Genomic DNA, 19,360 nt, shown 5'->3' with positions numbered 1-19,360 from the left:
GCAAAGAAAGGCCTGAGGGCTATATACCAACACACTGAAAACTTATGGTAGGAATTTACTTAGGAAGCTTCTGAGACACGACAGAGTAGAGACATACGCATTTGGACAGAGATGTTTTGAGCAGGAATAGGAAACCTGGCTTATTGCGTGTGAGATCAGGCCACACAAATTTGTTGATGTTCTTTGTTTAATTGAAGAGAAAGTTTGAAGAAGTCAGAGTGTTAGATACAGTCTCCATGAAATTCAGTAAGGCCGATGATTGGATTCCTCATCAGAATCTGTTCTGGAAGGTTGAATTGCTTAGAGTCGAGGCAGAGCTGTCAAACCTGATGCACAATTGGCTTCATTTTCGGAAGCAGAGTGCAATAAAAGAAGAATGCTTGTCGCACTGCAAATCTGTGACGAGTGAAGTGCCTCAGTGGTCGATGCTGGGCCCATTCCTGTTCACAACTTTTATCAAGGACCGAGAAATTTCAAATACTGTTTAAGTTGACGCAAGGTAGGAATTGACCAAGTTAGGCGAACTGGTAGAGATTAAGGAGCGCACTAGAACAGTGGGATCTTGGTTTTCAGGTACATGTTTCTCTGAAAGAGGAGTCATTGGCGGATAAGGCAGTGAAGACACACTGGCCTTCAGCAGTCAGACTATTGAGTATAGAATTGCCAAGTTAGCTTGCAATTTTACAGGACGTTAATGGGGCTAGAATTGGAATATTGTGTTGAGATTTGTTTTTTTCTCATCTTGCTAAAGGAAGGATGCTATTAAACTGTAAAGACTGCAACAAATTTTACGTGAGTGTTGCCAAAACCTAACGGCCTAGGTTCCAGGGAGGGTTTGGACAAGCGAACTGAATTCTTACTTCTATTTCTTACTGAATTTTAAACAATCCTGACCGTTAAGACGAGCTCCTACAGACAAAATGTTTCAGTCCACTTTTCTGCCAGTTTTATCTGACGATCCTACTGTGCCAGGTTTTTGTCTTCTTTTTTTCTGATGATTGTATTCGGAAATGCAAAAGTTGTGTTAGGTTCACAGACATAACACAAATGCACAACGCAACAGGTAAGTGATAGGCCCCTCTTCACACCGCACACAAGAATCAACATCTACTAGATTGTGAGACTCCATGTCTGTCAGCTCAAAAAGCTTTCCATGTGTGTTCGCTCACTTGTTAGCCTTTCTGAGGAACCAATTACCCCACCAAAAACTTTGCACCTCCTCCTCCACACCCTTTGCCAAGCCTCTGAGATTTTGGCTGATTTTAGATCCATTACTATCAGTCATTCGTTCCCCTTGTTTCACTGGGGTGGAGAGTCAGTGAACCGAGTGGAATGTCCCAGAAGCTCTCTTCCTGAGTCTTTAACTCTCGATGTGAGTGGATAATGCAGGAGGTACACAACTGTTAAAATCACTCGGCTCCCAGCACAACAGAACTTAAGCAATCAGTGCAGTTAAACACGAGTAAAGGAAAATAGAATTTAGCATAGCCTTACCATTTGTAAACCTACCGATTCGATATAGCAACTTAACGAAGGAACTGCTCCAATTCTCACAATATTACGTAAACACATTCCGTTCGCAATCATCATAAATTATAATGCAGATTCTTAAAGACAGAAAGATTTCAGACAGAAGACAGCCAGGGATCATCTGCTAAAGCATGAAAGCTATTTGCACTTTATTAGCTTCTGCTCCAACTAAAACTAAACCAATTTAGGAAAAAAAAACTGAACTGGGAAATAGGGCTACTGCCCTGCCATTTTAAAGTAAACATTTGCAGATATTTAAGCACCTCTGACTTTACCTCTTTTCAAAAATAAGTGTAGAACTAAATAACTTTTTTAATGTGACAGCATCATCAGAACAACAAGATCCAAACTCCTCCAACGGGTTGCTGATTAGATCTCTTTGGAACTCACTGCCCACATGGCTCCAGTATGACAAACGTTCTTCCACGACTACTGTCTTTTTCCGATCAACAAGCCAATTGTATGCCCACTTTTTGCAGATCCTCTGATTCAATTTGATCTCAGCTTAGTTACCATCATACCATGTGGAAACTTATCAAAAGTCTTTTAGAAATGAAAGAGTCTAAGTCTATCACCTGCCCTCGTTACCCTTCTTGGTCACTTCATCCAATGTTGCAATGTGTGCCAAACACATTAATCCGGGAGCAGACAGAAATGAATTAGCGGCAATTGCTGAGAACTAACTGTTTATCTTCAGTGACGGGAGGTATGGGGTAATAGTGTAGACATGGAAAGGTTGGGAGCTAGGAGATGGGATGGGGGTGAGGCTGGGTGTGTGGGTGATGAAGAGCTTATGACCGAAACGTCGATTCTCCTTCTCCGTGGATGCTGCTTGATTGCTGTGCTTTTCCATCATGACACTGTAGACACTGATTTCCAGGATTGCAGTCCTCACTTTCTCCAAGGATCTACCTCAGGCAGCTCCCTTAAACCTTCCTTCAATTACCTTAACGTTGTGGCCACTCGTGATAGGCATTTCCACTGTGAGAAAAAATCTGTGCCTATCCTCTCTATCCATGCCTCTCACAATCTTGTGCATATCTCTATCAAGTCACCTTCCATCCTTCTTCTATCCAATGAGAACAGAACTCGCCCCCTGAACCGTTCTTTCAAAATCCAGGCAGCATCTTGGTAATCTCTTCTGCACCCCCTTAAAAGCTTCGACATCCTTCTTATACTGAGGTGACCAGAACTGAGCACAATATTCCAAGTCTAGTCTACCCCACGGCCTTACGGAGCTGCAGTATAACCTGCGACTCTTAAACTCAATCCCCATGCTAATAAAAGTCAACACATCACAAATCTACTTCGCAACCCGAGCAAGAATGGTGGAAACTTTGAGGGATCTATGGACATGGTCCCCAAGATCCCTCTGCTCCTCTACATTCTTTAAGCCCGTAATCAGCATTTAAATTCAACCTTCCCATGTGAATAACTTCACTGTTTGAAGGCGATCTGACACTATTAGCACCGCTGGAAGTGCATTCCACCCACCAACCACCCTCTGTGTAAAGAACCTACAGAAGACATCCCACCTAAACATTCCTCCAAATATCTTTAACTTATGCCCCACGTAATCGATATTTCCGCCATGGGAAAAAAAAAGTCTTTTGCTATCCACTCTATATTTGCATCTCAAGGTGTTGTACATCTGTATTAAGTCACCTCTCATCTTTATTCACTCCAATGATAAAAGTACTAGCTCCTTCAACTTTTCTTCATAAGACATCCAGGTCGCATCCTGGTCAATCTCTTCTGCACCCTTTCTAAAGCCCCCACATCATTCCTATAATGAGGCAATCAGAACTCAAAACAATAATCCATTTATTGACTAAACAGAGGCTTTTAGAACAACAGCATAAACTTGTAGCTCGAAAACGCAAGTCAGGACGAATGAAAGCCAAGATACCATTCGCCTTCTGAACAGCTCTATCAACCTGGGTGGCAAATTTGAGGGATCTATCAACATGAATCCCATTATCCCTCTATTTCTGACTTTGGCAAGAATCCTGCCTTGAACCCTGTTTTCTGCATTCAAATTCAACTTTCAAAAGTGAGTCACTTCACACCTTTCCGGGTTGAAGTCCATCTTATCAGTGTAGTTTTGCATTCTGTCAATATACCCTTGAAACCGACAAGGGCCTCCAAACTACCCATCACTCCACCAACCTTTGTGTCATCGGCAAACTTACTAACTCACCCTTCTATTTCCGCATCAAATCATTCATAAAAACTCGAAAGAGCACAGGTGCGACAAATGATACCTGCAGAGCACCACTGGTCACTCAGCTCCAGATATATTACTTTCCACCACCCGCTGTCTTCTTTGGGCCAACAAATTCTGTATTCTGATACATAGGATTCCAAGTATCCTCTCATCTCCCTTCAAAAAAATGCATACCGTTTGATCTGCATTTATATATATTGCTACTGCCCCCAATTATCCACCTCACTACATATTTTTCCTACCAGTCTTTGTAACATCTGCGAAATTCTTCATCTGCACCTTACATTTTATGGTCAAATTACAGATGCACATATCAAAAGCCAGGGCCCACCACTGAGCCTCTGAACGGATCCCATCAAAAGAAAGCAGACTTCTAGTCACAGAAACTTTCCAATGCCATCACTTTTCTTTGCTGACTTGCAGCATTTTTTAAAAAAATAAATTAATTCTTGGCATTGGATCTCATATCTTCTTGTCCAGTCTTCCACAATGGACATTATCAAAAGCATTGCAGAAGTCTATGTGGATGTCAGTAGATGCATCAAAGATGTTAAACGCAGTTCCATTTTATCGGTGATGGCTGGGGATACAGAGCGGAGTTACAGAGAGGTCGTCATGCTGCAGGTACAAGAAGAAGGGTGATTGGTTGACGTCAGTGGATGGAAAGTGAATCTGCAGGCAGTGCAGAGACCCCTGCGGCCGTTCCCCTTCAGAAGTATACCGTTTTGGATATTGTTGAGGGGCACAGCTTACAAGGGTAAGCAATGGGGCATCGCTCTCTGACACAAACGTTGGTCTTCTTGCTCAGGAGTGAAGGGGAAAGAGGAGCAGAGCACGAGTCTATGGGGACTCCACAGTCAGGGGACAGAGATGAGGTTGTGTGGGGGCTACAGAGACTCACGATTGTTGCGCGACTACTCAGGTGCCTGGATTCATGATGTCTCTGATCGTGTTTGCGGGATCCTCGAGGTGGAGGGTGAACAACCCATGTCGTGGTCCAGATAGGCACCAGTGTCACAGGGAAGAAGAGAGACGGGGATTTTAGGTTGAAATTCAGGAAGATGGGTTGAGGGTAAAAGTTAGAAGGAACAGTGTTTTTACCTCTCGCTTGTTGCACGTGCCACATCACGGTGGCACGGTGTCGGGAGAGATTGCAGTTGAACACGTGGCTGCAGGGATGGTGCATGAGGCAGGGTTTTGGATTCCTGGATAATTGGTGCTGTTTCTGTGGTAGGTGAGAGCTGTCCAAACAGGATGATGCGCACCTGAACCAGAGGGGTCGCAATAACTTGATGTGGGTGGGGATTTTCTGCATATCTTTGAGTGGGCAGAAACTAATTTAGCAGAGTGATAGGAACCTAAACTGTCGTTTCAGTTTCCAGGAGGTTGTTAGTTGAGTGGAAATAAATAAAATTTTCAAGGTCTCAAGAAGTTGATTGTAAAGTGTCTACTTCAATGCCTGGAACATCAAGAAAACGTTGGTTGAACTTGCAACATGAGTGTGTATTTGAGATTTCGATGTTGTGCGGAGACATCATGAATCCAGGCATCTGAGTGGTAGCGCAACAATCGTGAGTCTCTGTAGTTCCCAGACAACCTCATCTCTCTCCCCTGACTATGGAATCCCCAGACACCAGTGCTCTGCTCCTCTTTCTCCTTCACCCCTGAGCAAGTGGACCAACGTTTGTGCCAGAGAGCTATGCCCCATTGCTTACCCTTTCGGAAACATGAATAGAGCAGGGACAATAATGGTTGTTGCATGTGCTGGGATTTAGATATTTCAGTCAGAACAAAGAAGATGGCAAAAGGGCGGGGAGTTGAGATATTGCTAAAAAACGATATATGGGGGGTAGACACTAACCTGGAAATTTTCGACCAAAGAGCTATACTTCGGTTGTGGGGAAAGTACTGGGAAAGGTATAAGATTTGCATTTATAATCCAGAGAGGAATAAGTTGATAAGTGATTGTCAACACGGTTTCGTGAAGGGAAGGTCGTGCCTGATAAACCATTTTGAGTTCCTTTAGAAAGTGACCAAACAGGTGAATGAAGGTAAAGCAGTTTATGTCGTATATGTGGATTTCAGTGAGGCATTTGATAAGCTTCCCCGCGGTAGTCTATTCCACAAAATATGGTGTCATGTGATTCTGAACGTTACAGCGGTTTGGTTCGGTGAAAGAATACAGAGAGTGGTGATTGATATGAAATGTTGATCCTGGCATTCTCTTGTCAGTAGTGTACTGCAAGGTTCTGTTTTGGGGTCACGGCTCTTTGTCATTTTGAAAAATGCATGGATGAGGTCTTGGAAGGATGGTTTAATAAATGTGCGGGTGACACTAATTAGGTAATTTTATGGACAGTGTCGAATGATGTTGTTGATTACAGAGGGAAACAGATAATCTGCAGAGCTGGTCTGAGTGGTATTAAATAGATTTGAATCCGGAAAGTTGTGACGTGATTCGCCTTGGAAGGCGCAACAGGATTAAAGTGTACTGGGCTGATGGCAAGTTTTTTGGCTGTGTTGACGAACAAAGAGACCTTGGTGTCCATGTACATCGACACGTGAAAGTTTCCACCACGGTTGATTGGGCTGTTAAAAAGGATACGATGTGTTCCATGATATTAGTTAAAAATCTCACAACACCAGGTGAGAGTCCAACATATTTAATTGGAAGCACACTAGTTTTCTGAGCGTCGCTCCTTCATCAGGTCGTAGTGGAGGGCTCAATCTTGACACACAGAATTTATAGCAAAAATTTACAGTGTAATGTACATAAAATTATACATTGAAAAATTGATAGTTTGTGAAGCCTTTCATCTGTTAGAATATCGTGATAGTTTCACTTCTTTCATGTGTAATATACAAAATCTTTTTTTAAAAGTTGCCTTCTCGGGTTAGCTGTTAACTATGGTGATAGTAATATGCTGCACGTGTTAGCCCCCCGTGTTCTCCGTCAATGCAATGCATCTAATCTAAAAAGTGAGATAATGGAGTTCTACATGAATTCATGCAGTTTTTGAGCTCAGAGTTCTACGTGAATGCATGCAGTTTTTGAGAAAATTACAATGTAACCCAGCAAGTACAAATTGACATCACAAAATATACGTGTGCATGTCGGTCTTTGTTTGTGTGTGTGTGTATGTCTGTTTGGGTTTGGGGTTGTGAGTGCGAGAAAGTGTATTTGTGTGTGTAGTGAGTGCAGAGTGTCTTCCGTCTGTGAGGGGATAAATGTGTGAGTGTGGGAGTGTGTGTGTCTGTAAGGGTGTGTGCGGGTGTCCGTGTGTATGTGTGCATTGGAGTGCCTGTGTGTGTGAGAGGTTGTGTGTGGGTCGGAGTGTCTGTATGTGTGTATAGTGCAATGGTGGTCACCTGTAATGTGACATGAACCCAAGGTCCCGGTTGAGACCCTCCCTATGAGTAAAGAACTTAGCTATCAGCCTCTGCTCGGCCAATTTGCGTTGCTGCCTGTCCCGAAGTTCGCCTTGGAGGACAGTCACCCGAAGTTCCGAGGTCGAATGTCCAGGACCACTGAAGCGTTCCCCAACTGGGAGGGGACACTCCTGTCTGTTGTTTGTTGTGCGGTGCCCATTCATCAGTTGTCGTAGCCTTTGCTCGGTTTCCCCAATGTACCATGCCTCCGGGCATCCTTGCTTTCAACGTATAAGATCGACAACGTTGGCTGAGTCACATGAGCACCTGCCACGAACATGATCGGAGGTGTCTCCATGTGTAATGTTGGTATCAATGTGCACACTCTGACACGTCTTGCAGCGCCTACCGTGACAGGGCTGTATGGAGTTGTCCTGAGAGCCGGGCAGCTTGCTATGAAAATGAATGTGGGATATGGTATTTGCAGATGCCAAACGCCAGCCGAACTATTCCTCGTCAGGAACAAGTTTGTAGAATTATTTGTTTAGTTGTCTCGAATTGCGATCAGTTATTATTCAATCCAGAGAATGCTCGGATTCAGAACAGATCACTTGTTGAAGATCTGTAATCCGTGACCACAGTCTGATGAACACGTTGTTCAATTTTTTATTCGTTTGTGGGACTTCAGCATCGCTGCCGACCACCATGGATAGCTCACTGATATTTGCTCTTGATAAAGTCGTCTTGAGCTGCCTCACTTTAGAAATAGATTTGACTCAACATTGTCACTGAGATTGCAATCAGACATTTAATGCATTGCCTGAAGTAAGATGACCAGTATTTTTAGATAGGCTGACTTCATCTTGAGAATGTAATTCTGGATTTCCATATTAAAGAACATAAAACACCATATCCCGTTCAAAAAGATGGAGGGCTTAATCTAAATTTGTTTACGAGCTATAATCTGTTGTTGTGTGATTTTTAAATAAATTTTTTTCATATATCATAACAACTCCATGACACTGCAACACTTGCGCTCTACATTCTGTGCTGTGTGGTCGTGATCCACAGCCACCTGAATACGAGGCAGCGCTTTGAATGCTAGTGTTTTTACATAAACTAGTTAGACAATAACATGGTGTTGTCTGATTTATAACAATGTTTTACAAGAGAAACACGGAGACTGGTGGGAATATGTATCAATGGGTATGTGGGCTTAGATAGACTGTGGAATGGATTGACCGATAAGCCCTGATTATAATGAATGCTGCAGCGGTTTCCAGCGCTCGAATGATATATTCCTGGTCATCCTTTGAGTTTTTGCATTTACTATCGCATTCGAACTCCTGTTTTTTGGGTGTGAATTCGTCATAGAAATGATCAAAAATGTAACAACTACTGCCTGCTTCCCGCAAGGCGACACAGTCCAGCTGTGATCTCACCAAAAAGCCAATCTGAGAGTTTGGACCATCAGCCGTTTGATCATCTCGTCATACATGTCGAGAATCAGCCAGATTTTTGTGCAGACTTTGTTCCCAGGACTTCAAGTACTCATTAGCAAATTGAGAGCCAGGAATTCTGGAAGGCAACAACTGTGAAACATAGAACAGTACAGGCCCTTCAACCCTCGATGCTGTGCCGGCTTTTTGTCTTACTCTCAGATCAAACTAACCTACACACTCTTCATTGTACTACTACCCATGTGCCTGCCCAAGAGTAGCTCCAATTTTTCTAATACATCAAATTCTACTCCCAGAACTGGCTGTACTTTCCACGTACCTCCTTAAATAACTGTCCGCTATTGTTAGCCATTTCTGCCCTTCGGAAAAACTTAGTCTCTCATAAATCACTCTATCTATGCCTCTCATCACCTTGCACAATTTACCAAATCGCCTCTCACGGTTCTTCACTACAATGTAATAAATCTTAGCTGCTTCCAACTTTCTTCATTAGACATGCCCTCCAGTCAGGCAGCATCTAGAGCTTTCACATCCTTCCGAAAACGAGGTGAAAATAACTGAAAACAATATTCCAAGTGTGGTCTAACCAGGGTTCTACAGAGGTGCAGTAAAATCATGCGGCTCTTAAACTTAATCCCGTTCCTAATGAAAGCCAAAGCTGCATATGCCTTCTTCACAATACTATCAACTTTAATAATAACTTCGAGGAATGTGTGGACATGGTCCCCAATATTCCTCTGTTCCTCTTCACTTCCAAGAACCCTGCCTTTAAACCTGCATTTGAATTCGACCTTGTAAAATGAATCGCTTCCCACTTTTTCACTGTGAACTCCATTTTCATTGACTTTTCATACCTTGATACCCGCAGTGTTCAGACGAAATTATATCAATAGATAGATAAATAACAAATATCTGACAGAGAGTGACTCAAATGCAATTTTCTATGCACCTCTTGGAATGAAGGCAAAAAACCATCATTCCAGTATGAAATTTTGAACTCATCCCAATTTAACCCATTGCAAATCCTCCTTAAGATGCACCTTGAAATCTCCCACTTTAAAAAACAACTTTATTAAAATGACAGACTTTTCAATGACTTAACTTTATGATTATATCATTGGTAGTCATCGCATGGGTGTATTTGTGAGTACTGAGAACGGCAAAGCAATTGGCTCAGATTAATCAGTTGTACCTGGTCATGCAATTTGTGATATCTAAATTGCTCCTCATCACTTCCAAAATTAATCTAGATGCTTGTGTTTCGATTCTGCTCTAAGAAAATGAACAGTCAGAATATTTTAAATATTTGAATGTTTCCCGTTATATGCCATGGTGAATCCTCAACAACGTTTTGCATCCTCAGCTCGGTCAGTAAACAGTACAGTCAAGGATTCCTCCAATATGAATCAGCTTGGGTTTTCTACTTTCCTTCAAGCAATCATGGAAAATTCAAGTAACTGTAAGATATACTTTACCTGCCCAATTATACTTTTTAAGGCAGTACGAAACTTGCCATTCCGTACACCTGTGTTAGTTGCTCGTATCGCATCTGTGCAGAGAAATTAATTCTTTCTGAAATGATCCCAAATTTTTCAGCATCCAGTTTTGGAGTATGTTGGAAATCATGAACAAATATTGCCAGGAATGTGAAAAGATTAAAGTCGTTCTTAATGTTTGTAACCTTTCCAAAATGTTCTATCTTTCCAGATGTCAATCAAAAACACGGACTACGTTTCTGTACTTAACTACATTGTGGTTTATTGCACATCACTAAGTTCGAGCTGGAAGTCGATTACTTTGAACTCGTAACCTTTAACTAAATTATGTTATTCCCTTTTCCACTTATAACGGTCCCCGACATAAGCACAGAAATGTATGTGTGTGTATATATATTTAATACAATAAGTTTATGTAGGGAGAGAAAAAAAACGCAGGGCGGTGTTACAGTTACCCACAGCGTGCACTGAGGTGTTGTCTTTTTTAAATAGTATTTGGCCGCTGTTGAGCAAATCTCCAGCTCTTTTTCGCTTGCTTGCTAAAGACAGAGCGTCATAATGTAGTACAGCAACGAAAGAAAAACCTTCAGTCCAACTACTTCCTACCGTCTATAATTAGAAACTGAACAGGTCACGACTGCCTAGATTTGGTCCATCTGGCTTCGAATCTTTCCAATTCGTGGATATATCCAAACGTAGTTTTAACATTGCAATGGAATCCGCACACATGACCACCACTGCGAATTCATTCTGCACACAGACAACCCTCTATGCAAAAGTTGTCCCCTCTCATGTCTTTGCATATCTCTCATCTCACCTTAAAATTATACCCTCTAGTCTGAATATACTCCAGTCATGGTTTTATATACCTGTAAGTTCACCGTTCAACCTCCAAAGCTTCAGTGAAAATGAATACTCAACCTTTCAAGTTATTCCTGAGAAGTCAAAGGTTCCATAACCCTCAGCATCCTGGTTAAAAAAAAAACATGCTGAACTCCCCAATTTCATTATATAGCATTCCAATAATCGGAACAATTGAGGACAGCAGACTGCAGAAGCTGGAGATCAGAGTCAAAAATTGTGGTGTTGGAAAAGTACAGCCAGTCAGACAGCATGCGATGAGCAGGAGACCCGATGTTTCTCGCAGAAGCACTTCCTCAGGAATGCGTGATGAAGAGCTTATGCTCCAAACGTTGACTCTCCCTCTCTGCAGATGCTGCCTGTACGGCTGGGGTTTTCTAGCAACAGAATTTTTGACTCTTTCCCATAATGGGTTGAAACGAAATGGACAACAATGCTCCATGGGAGACGTCACTAACATTTATAAATCTAAAGATGACGTCCCAATTCCTATCCTCAAACGTCTGGACAGTGAAGGCCAGCATACTAAATGCATTCTTAACTATCCTATAAATGTGTGACATAAAGTTCAAAGAATTATGTACCTAATGTTCGAGGTCAGTCTTATCTATAATACCATGTAATGTCTTGCTTTAATTGAATATTTCCTGCCTTGCTGTTTTGCAAAATGAATGTTTCATATTCATTACTGTTGAACTAGGTCTGCCATTGTTCCACGCCTTTATTCGTCCTCTAGAAATCCCTTTACAATCTGAGAAAGCTGTCTTCACTGACTAATGGCCAGCGTTTTTGCTGTCATCCATAACCTTATTGATGTTTTTCTCTATTCTCTAACAAGATGAGGGCGTCGCTGGCTAGGCAGCATATATTGTCCATCCCTAATTGCTGGTAACAGGTCTCTAGTCCGAAAAAACAACTACCATCGACCAACCCTCTCTGTATCTTGCTAGCAAACATATTTCATATTCAAGTGCCATATTAACCCTGAATCCGATGTGATCAAACGTTATTAATTTGACGAGAATGTGAAGCCTTGTCACAGGCTTTACTGAAGTCCAAGATAACAACATGAACCTATTCACTTATCGATGTTTTTGGATGTATCCTCAGAAAACTCAATCACCTGTTGGAGACATGATTTCCCGTGCACAAAATTATGCTGACTCATCAATCCTTGACTCAGGCAATGCATACACATCCTACATTTTAGCAGCACCGACAAGAACTCACACATCATCAAAGATGGACTCAATATATCTGTCATTCCTCGGTTTCTCCTTGTGTCCCTTTATAAGCAATGCCACTCTCCAGTCATCTGGAAACTCTCTCGTTGATATGCATGATGCACATGTGTCTGCAAGGGCCCTGTGAATTCCTACCTAATTTTCCTCAATGTACTGAGGCATGTGACATAAGGTCAAGAAAATGTATCGATATTTATATGTTCTAAGACTTCCAACACTTCCTGGTCTGTGGTGTGAACAATTTCAAAACACCAATATTTAGTCCCCTGCATTCTCTCGCCTTTGTTAATTTCACTACAGTAAAAAAGAAGAGGACACAAAATATTCACTTACGATTACATCTGTCTCGTGGGATTGAACACAAAGGCGACCTCTTCGAACTGTATTGGGTCCTACTCTCTCTTTTGCCCTTTTGGTCAGCATCACTATTGTCACCTTCCCCACCACAGCAGGAAGTGCACAACCTGTCCCTACATCATCTCCTCACCTCCATCTAAGACCCCAAAGAATCCTTTCACATCTAACAGAAATTCACCTGTACCTCCAAAAATGTCAATTACTGTATCCGTTGCACTTGATGTGGTCGTCTGTCGATTGCGGAGAGTGGATGTCAACTTGTGGATCGTTTCAGAGAACCTCGCTTCGAAACCCGCACGAACCAACCCCATTGCCCTGCGGTGGAACACTTCAACTCTCCCACACACTTCACCAAGTACATGTAAGTTCCTGGGCCTCTTCCATCGCCAAACCTTAGCGATCCAAAGACTGAAGGAAGAACGCCTCTTCTTCTGCCTTTGAAAAGTGCAACTACACCGGATTAAATGGACTTCAAACGTTTCCTCATTTCCTCTTCCCTCAGTCTATCTCAGTCCAAAGACTCCAACTTGATAAAATCTGCTGGATCTATCAATCGGCTTTCCCATCAATGCATTCCCCCCCCCATCTCTGACCTATATCCTTCCCCCACCTTCATCTACCTATTGCCTTCACAGCTACCTTCCCGGGAACCCCACCCACTTACATTTCTCTCTCAAACATCCTCCCACAAGCCTCATTCTGGACGACAGTCTGATGACTGAAACTCGATTCTCCTGCTCCTCGGTTACTGCTTGACATTGTTTGCTTTTCAGACTCTGATCTCCAGCATCTGCAGTCCTCACATTCTCCCGATACATTGCTTTATTTCAGACATTCAGTGATTTATGAGCGATCGTAAATTATGTTTATTGCTGTTTCTCCCCAACCACATGAGCCCCATTACATTTATTAAGCGATGTTTGTCTGAAACGTTATAGGAGAACTGCAGGCATGTTTCCTTTCTTCTTCTTGACGAGAACCTCAGTATGTTTACTCATTTATTGTACCCAAATCTTACCAGGCTTGCATTTCACTTTCACAATGAACATAATTATTCAGAACTGTCGTCGTCGCACTGCTGAAAGGCCCTCCTTTGTCAGACGTCCTATTGCGTGTAAATAACATACTATAATCATCTTTGAAGGTTCTGGTCGCATACTAATTATTCAATTATCTAAGATGTCTTAGCATGCTTAGTTCTCAACTTCACTTTGACTACTTGGATGCCGAAAGTACAATCTCAACAAGGTGACCATTCCTTTCTTATTCGAATTTCAGCACATATGTTTCCGCTCGACTATTTTTTCAGAAATGTCATGTCTCGTTCCAACAGTAATGTTTTCCTCAATTAAAATTTGAGATCAGATCTCACTCCTCTCCATCCTTCCATTCCATCCTTTCAATAGCATTTTGCACCTTGGAACATTGAACTGCCACACCTGTCCATTCCTCACATTTCTGTAATAACCACAACGTCTCAACCTCATCTTTCCCAACATTCGCTGCGTTCATCAGCCTAACATGCAAAACATCTTTCCTTAAAAAAAGAGGCAGTTTAGTTGTTCGTACTCTGATATTTCAGTGTCAGTTTTTTCGAAGTAACTTGTTATTTTCATAATCAAGGCTTTCGTAATTCATGTTCTATTTACACTGCTGACTAATCTTGCACTACCAACTACCCCTCCCCACTAACATTTTACATTCTCACTTAATGGAACTAGCAAAGAGAGCGAGTGGTTTACAAATTACTGAAATCTGTGAATTACTGATCAAATGTAATACCTTAGCACAAAGGCCATCTTGAATAAAATCGCCATTTTCAAACCTCCCTATTTTTAGTACTGCAAGAAGCCACACTATCTTTCCTTCTCAACATCAGAATGCTTTGAAAGTATTGTTCGCATTCAGAAGACGTACACTGGTGACAACCACAAATGTTATTCCTTCATCAACCCTAACTAGTCAGTATAACAAAATAAAAACAAGTCTTTAGTTCGGGCAATTGTCGTTGTGAATGCACCTGTTGCTGCCATCCTGTTAGTAGCAAACCTCCCCTATTTCTCAAAGAAAGTGATCGTGTAAGCATCATCTACAATGACTTTTTAACAAACCTAGTTCTAAGAATGACAACAATTTCATTCATAAAGCATCATGTTAAAACAGTTGTTTTCCTACATCGGTTCATAACATTTTTTTAAAAAACGAAAAACATAGACATCTACACGTGCAAGAATGCCCCTGAAATTACTTAATGGTGAGATTAAGAAAACGATGTTTCCAAGCGAAGGAGAAGAAGAAATGGATCTCAGTGAAACGTGAGGGAAGAATGCAACATAGGGTGCGAGGAAAAATAAGGGAAGAACAGGAGACATAATGTTGCAAATAAAAGGATGATTCAAGGAAGCCAGTGCAAAAACTTACTCGTGAGACAAATGAATATGACCTATGTAGTTTAAAATTGAGAAGTTCGGTGAAGCAGTTCGTTCTGAACATGCTATTGATTGAATGACCGATTCATACATATATAGGAAAAGACACTACAATTGCTGAAAAAAACTGGTGCATGTTATCATGTATTGAACGCAAAACAAAAATATGCAGGAAACGTTTAAGTTATACTGAACTTCGTGAAATTTGACGTGGAGCAATTTAAAAGCCATTACCCTTGCAAACGAAGGAAATATACAACAGTGATTAAATCAAATTAGAGACGATTTAATCATCTCATAACTAGAATATGTGGCAGTAAATGTTGGGCATTATTAGTCTGGTACATGACAAAGATTATATCGTGTGACTTAATATATACATATTAAAACGAACCCTTGGTCAGAAATGGCTTATTTTTCAGGACCGGCCGGAATGTCAACTACTCAGGTCAGTTAAGATCGAATTGAGTAACGCAGGAGGCACAACGGGGCATATGGGTATGTTCCTTCTTGCTATCAATATGATTGTATATGCACAGGGATGTCTGTAAAAAGTGCAATGCAGCATAATTGGAAATATGTGGATTACATGTGATATGAAAAATTAAAGGTTAAACACGTTCGGATAACTGTAGTATTTGAAGCACTTTACGCATTTCAGTCATGTTTTTAGGCCGATAATTTTGAAGAGTTGTGGAATGTTGTAGGGGTTAATTTTCTTTACAGAGTTAGGGAAAAAAATCGATCTGGAAGTAATTACAGAGATTGGAATGACCTCGGACCTGCAGGAAATTGCTATCTAGGTTGAGGGTTACACAGACCTCTTGCAGTGAGAGACGCATGGAGAACTTTACAATATAAATGAAACATTTAACTGGCAGAATATAAAGAGGGAGGGATATTTTTACTTTCTAGAGAAGGTACAGAATAACTAAATGGCGAGATGGCAAAAGGAAATCACAGATAATATTTGTATTCATGGAACAGATCATGTTGGAGTGGGGTGGAGGTTATTGGGCCAGGGGAAAGCACAGTAATACGGATCAATGCACATTTTGTCGGAAGTGACTGGGAAAAAAAGAAAAGTTACAGAATATTCTCTACTGGTTCAGATTTTGCTAGTATCTATTTTTGCATTAAAAATGACGTTAGTTTGATTGTTTCTTAACAAACGCAATAAGTAATGTCAGAGGATATGTCAATGTAAGTTTTAGCTGTTCTCTGAACTGAGATTGGGTTACCACGTAAATAAACGTGTTTGTGCAGCAGCTTAAATTACGCAGCATATATGCCAAGTTCTTAAATACATAAGCAGACGGGCCATCTAATAGCTCATCAACATCAAAAAAATATAAAACATAGGTGAACCACAGAAGTATGAAGCTGCTGGATATGGTGAAGAGCAAAATGATAGACTTCCTTCTGCTCTCAGCTCCAGAGTCTCCATTGCTGTGATACTTGAGTTGTTTACGGATGCGACTGGCCACTAAAATATAACTGACTGTCACACCGTTGAGAAACAGAATTAACCCAAATGGTATCAACGGTGCTAAAATCTTCTCAAATATACGAAATCCAATCCATCTCGAGTCAGTGAAATAGATTGGTCTGTTAGAACAGCGCCAAGGTATATTGTTGATAATCCTCCGTGGTCTAAACCTAAAGTATATTGGAATATTTTTCAAACAGAGAAAAATCCCTGTTGTTAGGAGAATCACTGTTGCAGTTTTCTTGGTACAATATTGAGATTTCAACTTTGGGCAACAAATAGCAATAAATCGATCAAAAGTGAAAGTCACGGTGAACCAGACAGAACAGTCTGTGGCTGCGCGGAGCAGGACATAGCGAATACTGCACACAGGAGTGATTTTCAGGAAATTTAATGGAAAATAATAATCATCAATTCTGTTCAGTACAACCTCAGTGATGATGACGAGGAGATCTGCGGTTGTCATGGCCAACAGGTAGCGAGTCGTGCAGGTTGATAGCCCACAGTTTTCTTGGGACAGGATTAAAACTGAAACTAAATTCACTGGAAGAGAGACAAGAACATAGATTTGGTATTGAAGACTTTTTTCTGTTTCTGATTAGCCATTAAGAACTTTTCGCCTGAGATCTATGCATTTGGTATTATCCCAGAGTTTAAAGTAATGGAGAAATTAACTGTTTGACAATGTAAGATTGCTTCATTATTGCCGTCAAGAATTCTCCATTTGTAAGCATAAACCATTTAATATCTGCACATGTATATGTTGGTACTATGGCAGCGGCAAAATACACTGAGCAATGAATCCAGTCTGAATGATAACTGCACACTTTGGATTAGTCGTGCTGGAAGAGCACAGCAGTTCAGAAAGCATCCGAGGAGCAGTAAAATCGACGTTTCGGGCAAAAGCCCTTCATCCGGAAAAAAGAGAGCCTGAAAGGTTGAGAGATAAGCTAGAAGAGGGTAGGTGTGGGGAGAATGTAGCATAGAGTACAATAGGTGAGTGGGGGAGTGGATGAAGGTGGTAGGTCATGAGGGAGGGTGGAGTGGATAGGTGGAAAAGAAGATAGGCAGATAGGAAAAGTGATGGGGAAAGTGCTGAGCTGGAAGTTCGGAACTAGGGTGAGGTGGGGGTAGGGGAAATGAGGCAACTGTTGAAGTCCATATTGATGCCCTGTGGTTGAAGTGTTCCGAGGCGGAAGATGAGGCATTCTTCCTCCAGGCGTCTTGTGGTGAGGGAGCGGCGGTGAAGGAGGCCCGGGACCTCAATGACCGCGGCAGAATGGGACGGGGAGTTGAAATTTTGGGCCACAGGGTGGTGTGGTTGATTGGTGCAGGTGTCCCGGGGCTGTTCCCAAAACCGCTCTGCTAGGAGGCGTCCAGTCTACGCAATGTAGAGGAGACCACATCGGGAGCAACGGATACAATAAGTGATACTGGTGGATGTGCAGGTAAAACTTTGATGGATGTGGAAGGCTCCTTTAGGGCCCTGGATGGAGGTGAGGGAGAAGGTGTGGGCGCAGATTTTGCAATTCCTGCGGTGGCAGGGGAAGGTGACAGGATGGGATGGTGGGTTGTAGGGGGCGTGGACCTGACCAGGTAGTCACGGTTGCAAGCTTAAATTTTGGTATCTCATCCAATGTCAGGTTGCTCCTTTGCAGTATGACGACAGGTTTGGTATTTGTGCAAGTTACTATATAATGTAATTAACTTTCACTTATCACTTCTCATCGTATTATCTGAGCTGACAGCAAACCACGTCCGGTTTTGATTTAACCACAACAAATTGAATCCAAGTCACTGACACTATAATCTTTAAAAATATATATTACGATGGAGAGATTTCAGATGTCAGCTCATAAGAAACAGGTTGTGTTCTATTCTTCGGTTAAACAAATGCAGTGGAAAATCCAATATTAAGTCCTTCAAAGATAAGATTCCTGCATATAGTCATCTGTATGTGTTGAATGTAATGATATCCTTAAGTTTTACTGATTCCAATAAAAAGAGTGATGATCCCTATTACTGCCGTTTATCCGGGAGAGAACATTGATCAATTCACTGCCTCACACACACATACAACGGGGCATGCCGGATATCCGAAATGAAACCGACTTAGCATCATTTGTGGAGAGAAAATAAAATTAAGTAGGCATGAAAGAATAATTGTGCTCACAGACGATGCCAGGCTTGCTCTGATTTCCCAGCAATGTGTATTTTTGTTGTCATAATCACTGGAAGTGAATTTTGTTCCTCATTAACAATGACCAACATGCCGCAATGTGCAACGAGTCTAAGAATGAAGATGAATGACAGAAAGGAGTAGTTAATACAACAGAATTTGAATGCACACTCGATTCATTGCTATTCCGTTCATCGTACACACATTTTCAGTCGAACTTTAAACTATCGAATGACAGAAATACAAAAATACTTTCTGGCATAAGGAGGCAATTCCGTCCACAATAAATGCACCTGCCTTTCAATTAACAATGCCTGATGGCACTATGTTCAACCATTCTGCTTCCTTGAACAACCAACGGACTAACTTGAAGATTTAAAGCTTTAGAGAAATACACAGCTCATGGACAAAACCAAATAGCTTTACTCAGATTAGAAACTTACCAGGAACCCCAATGATGGCAAGGATCAGATAGTATACTTTCCTAACCAATTGAATAGGGAGATGCATTTTTTTTCGCGAGACGTATTGTGTCCTTGCCTGTCTGAACAATAGTTTGAAATAGGCTGTGAACCAATACATGGCGAATGCGTGATCCTTATGTATTCCAACATCTCTCACGGGAATCGGTGGTTGTGAAACTATCCATAATGGGTTTAACGTCCCTTGAACAAACAGTTTGTTGATGACAAGCTAATGTCCAGAGCGAAAGCATTCCA

General features: G+C 41.5%; 1 protein-coding gene across 1 annotated transcript; it reads right to left on the bottom strand.

Moving 5' to 3' along the window:
* Nucleotides 1-16,121: 16,121 nt before the first annotated feature.
* On the bottom strand, nt 16,122-19,151 carry LOC148143472 (putative G protein-coupled receptor 139). Its single transcript, XM_087975662.1, has 2 exons — nt 19,085-19,151; nt 16,122-17,005 (listed from the first exon to the last, which is right to left on the bottom strand). Exons 1-2 carry the CDS (start codon nt 19,149-19,151, stop codon nt 16,122-16,124), a joined length of 951 nt encoding a protein of 316 aa, XP_087831788.1.
* Between the last annotated feature and the right edge of the window lie 209 nt (nt 19,152-19,360).

This window comes from Chiloscyllium plagiosum, unplaced genomic scaffold (genome assembly GCF_037043375.1).
Source record: "Chiloscyllium plagiosum isolate Xiang-an unplaced genomic scaffold, Cpla_swu_hap1 HiC_scaffold_27, whole genome shotgun sequence".
Taxonomy (NCBI): domain Eukaryota; kingdom Metazoa; phylum Chordata; class Chondrichthyes; order Orectolobiformes; family Hemiscylliidae; genus Chiloscyllium; species Chiloscyllium plagiosum.
Note: the sequence above shows the minus strand (reverse complement) of the source record. Positions and strands in the feature narration are given on the sequence as shown.

Coding starts and splice junctions, on each gene's coding strand:
- LOC148143472 (XM_087975662.1), bottom strand. CDS start 19,151: ATGCATCTCCCTATTCAATTGGTTAGGAAAGTATACTATCTGATCCTT. Junction 17,006..19,084: donor TGCCATCATTGGGGTTCCTG/GTAAGTTTCTAA, acceptor TCTCTCTTCCAG/TGAATTTAGTTTCAGTTTTA.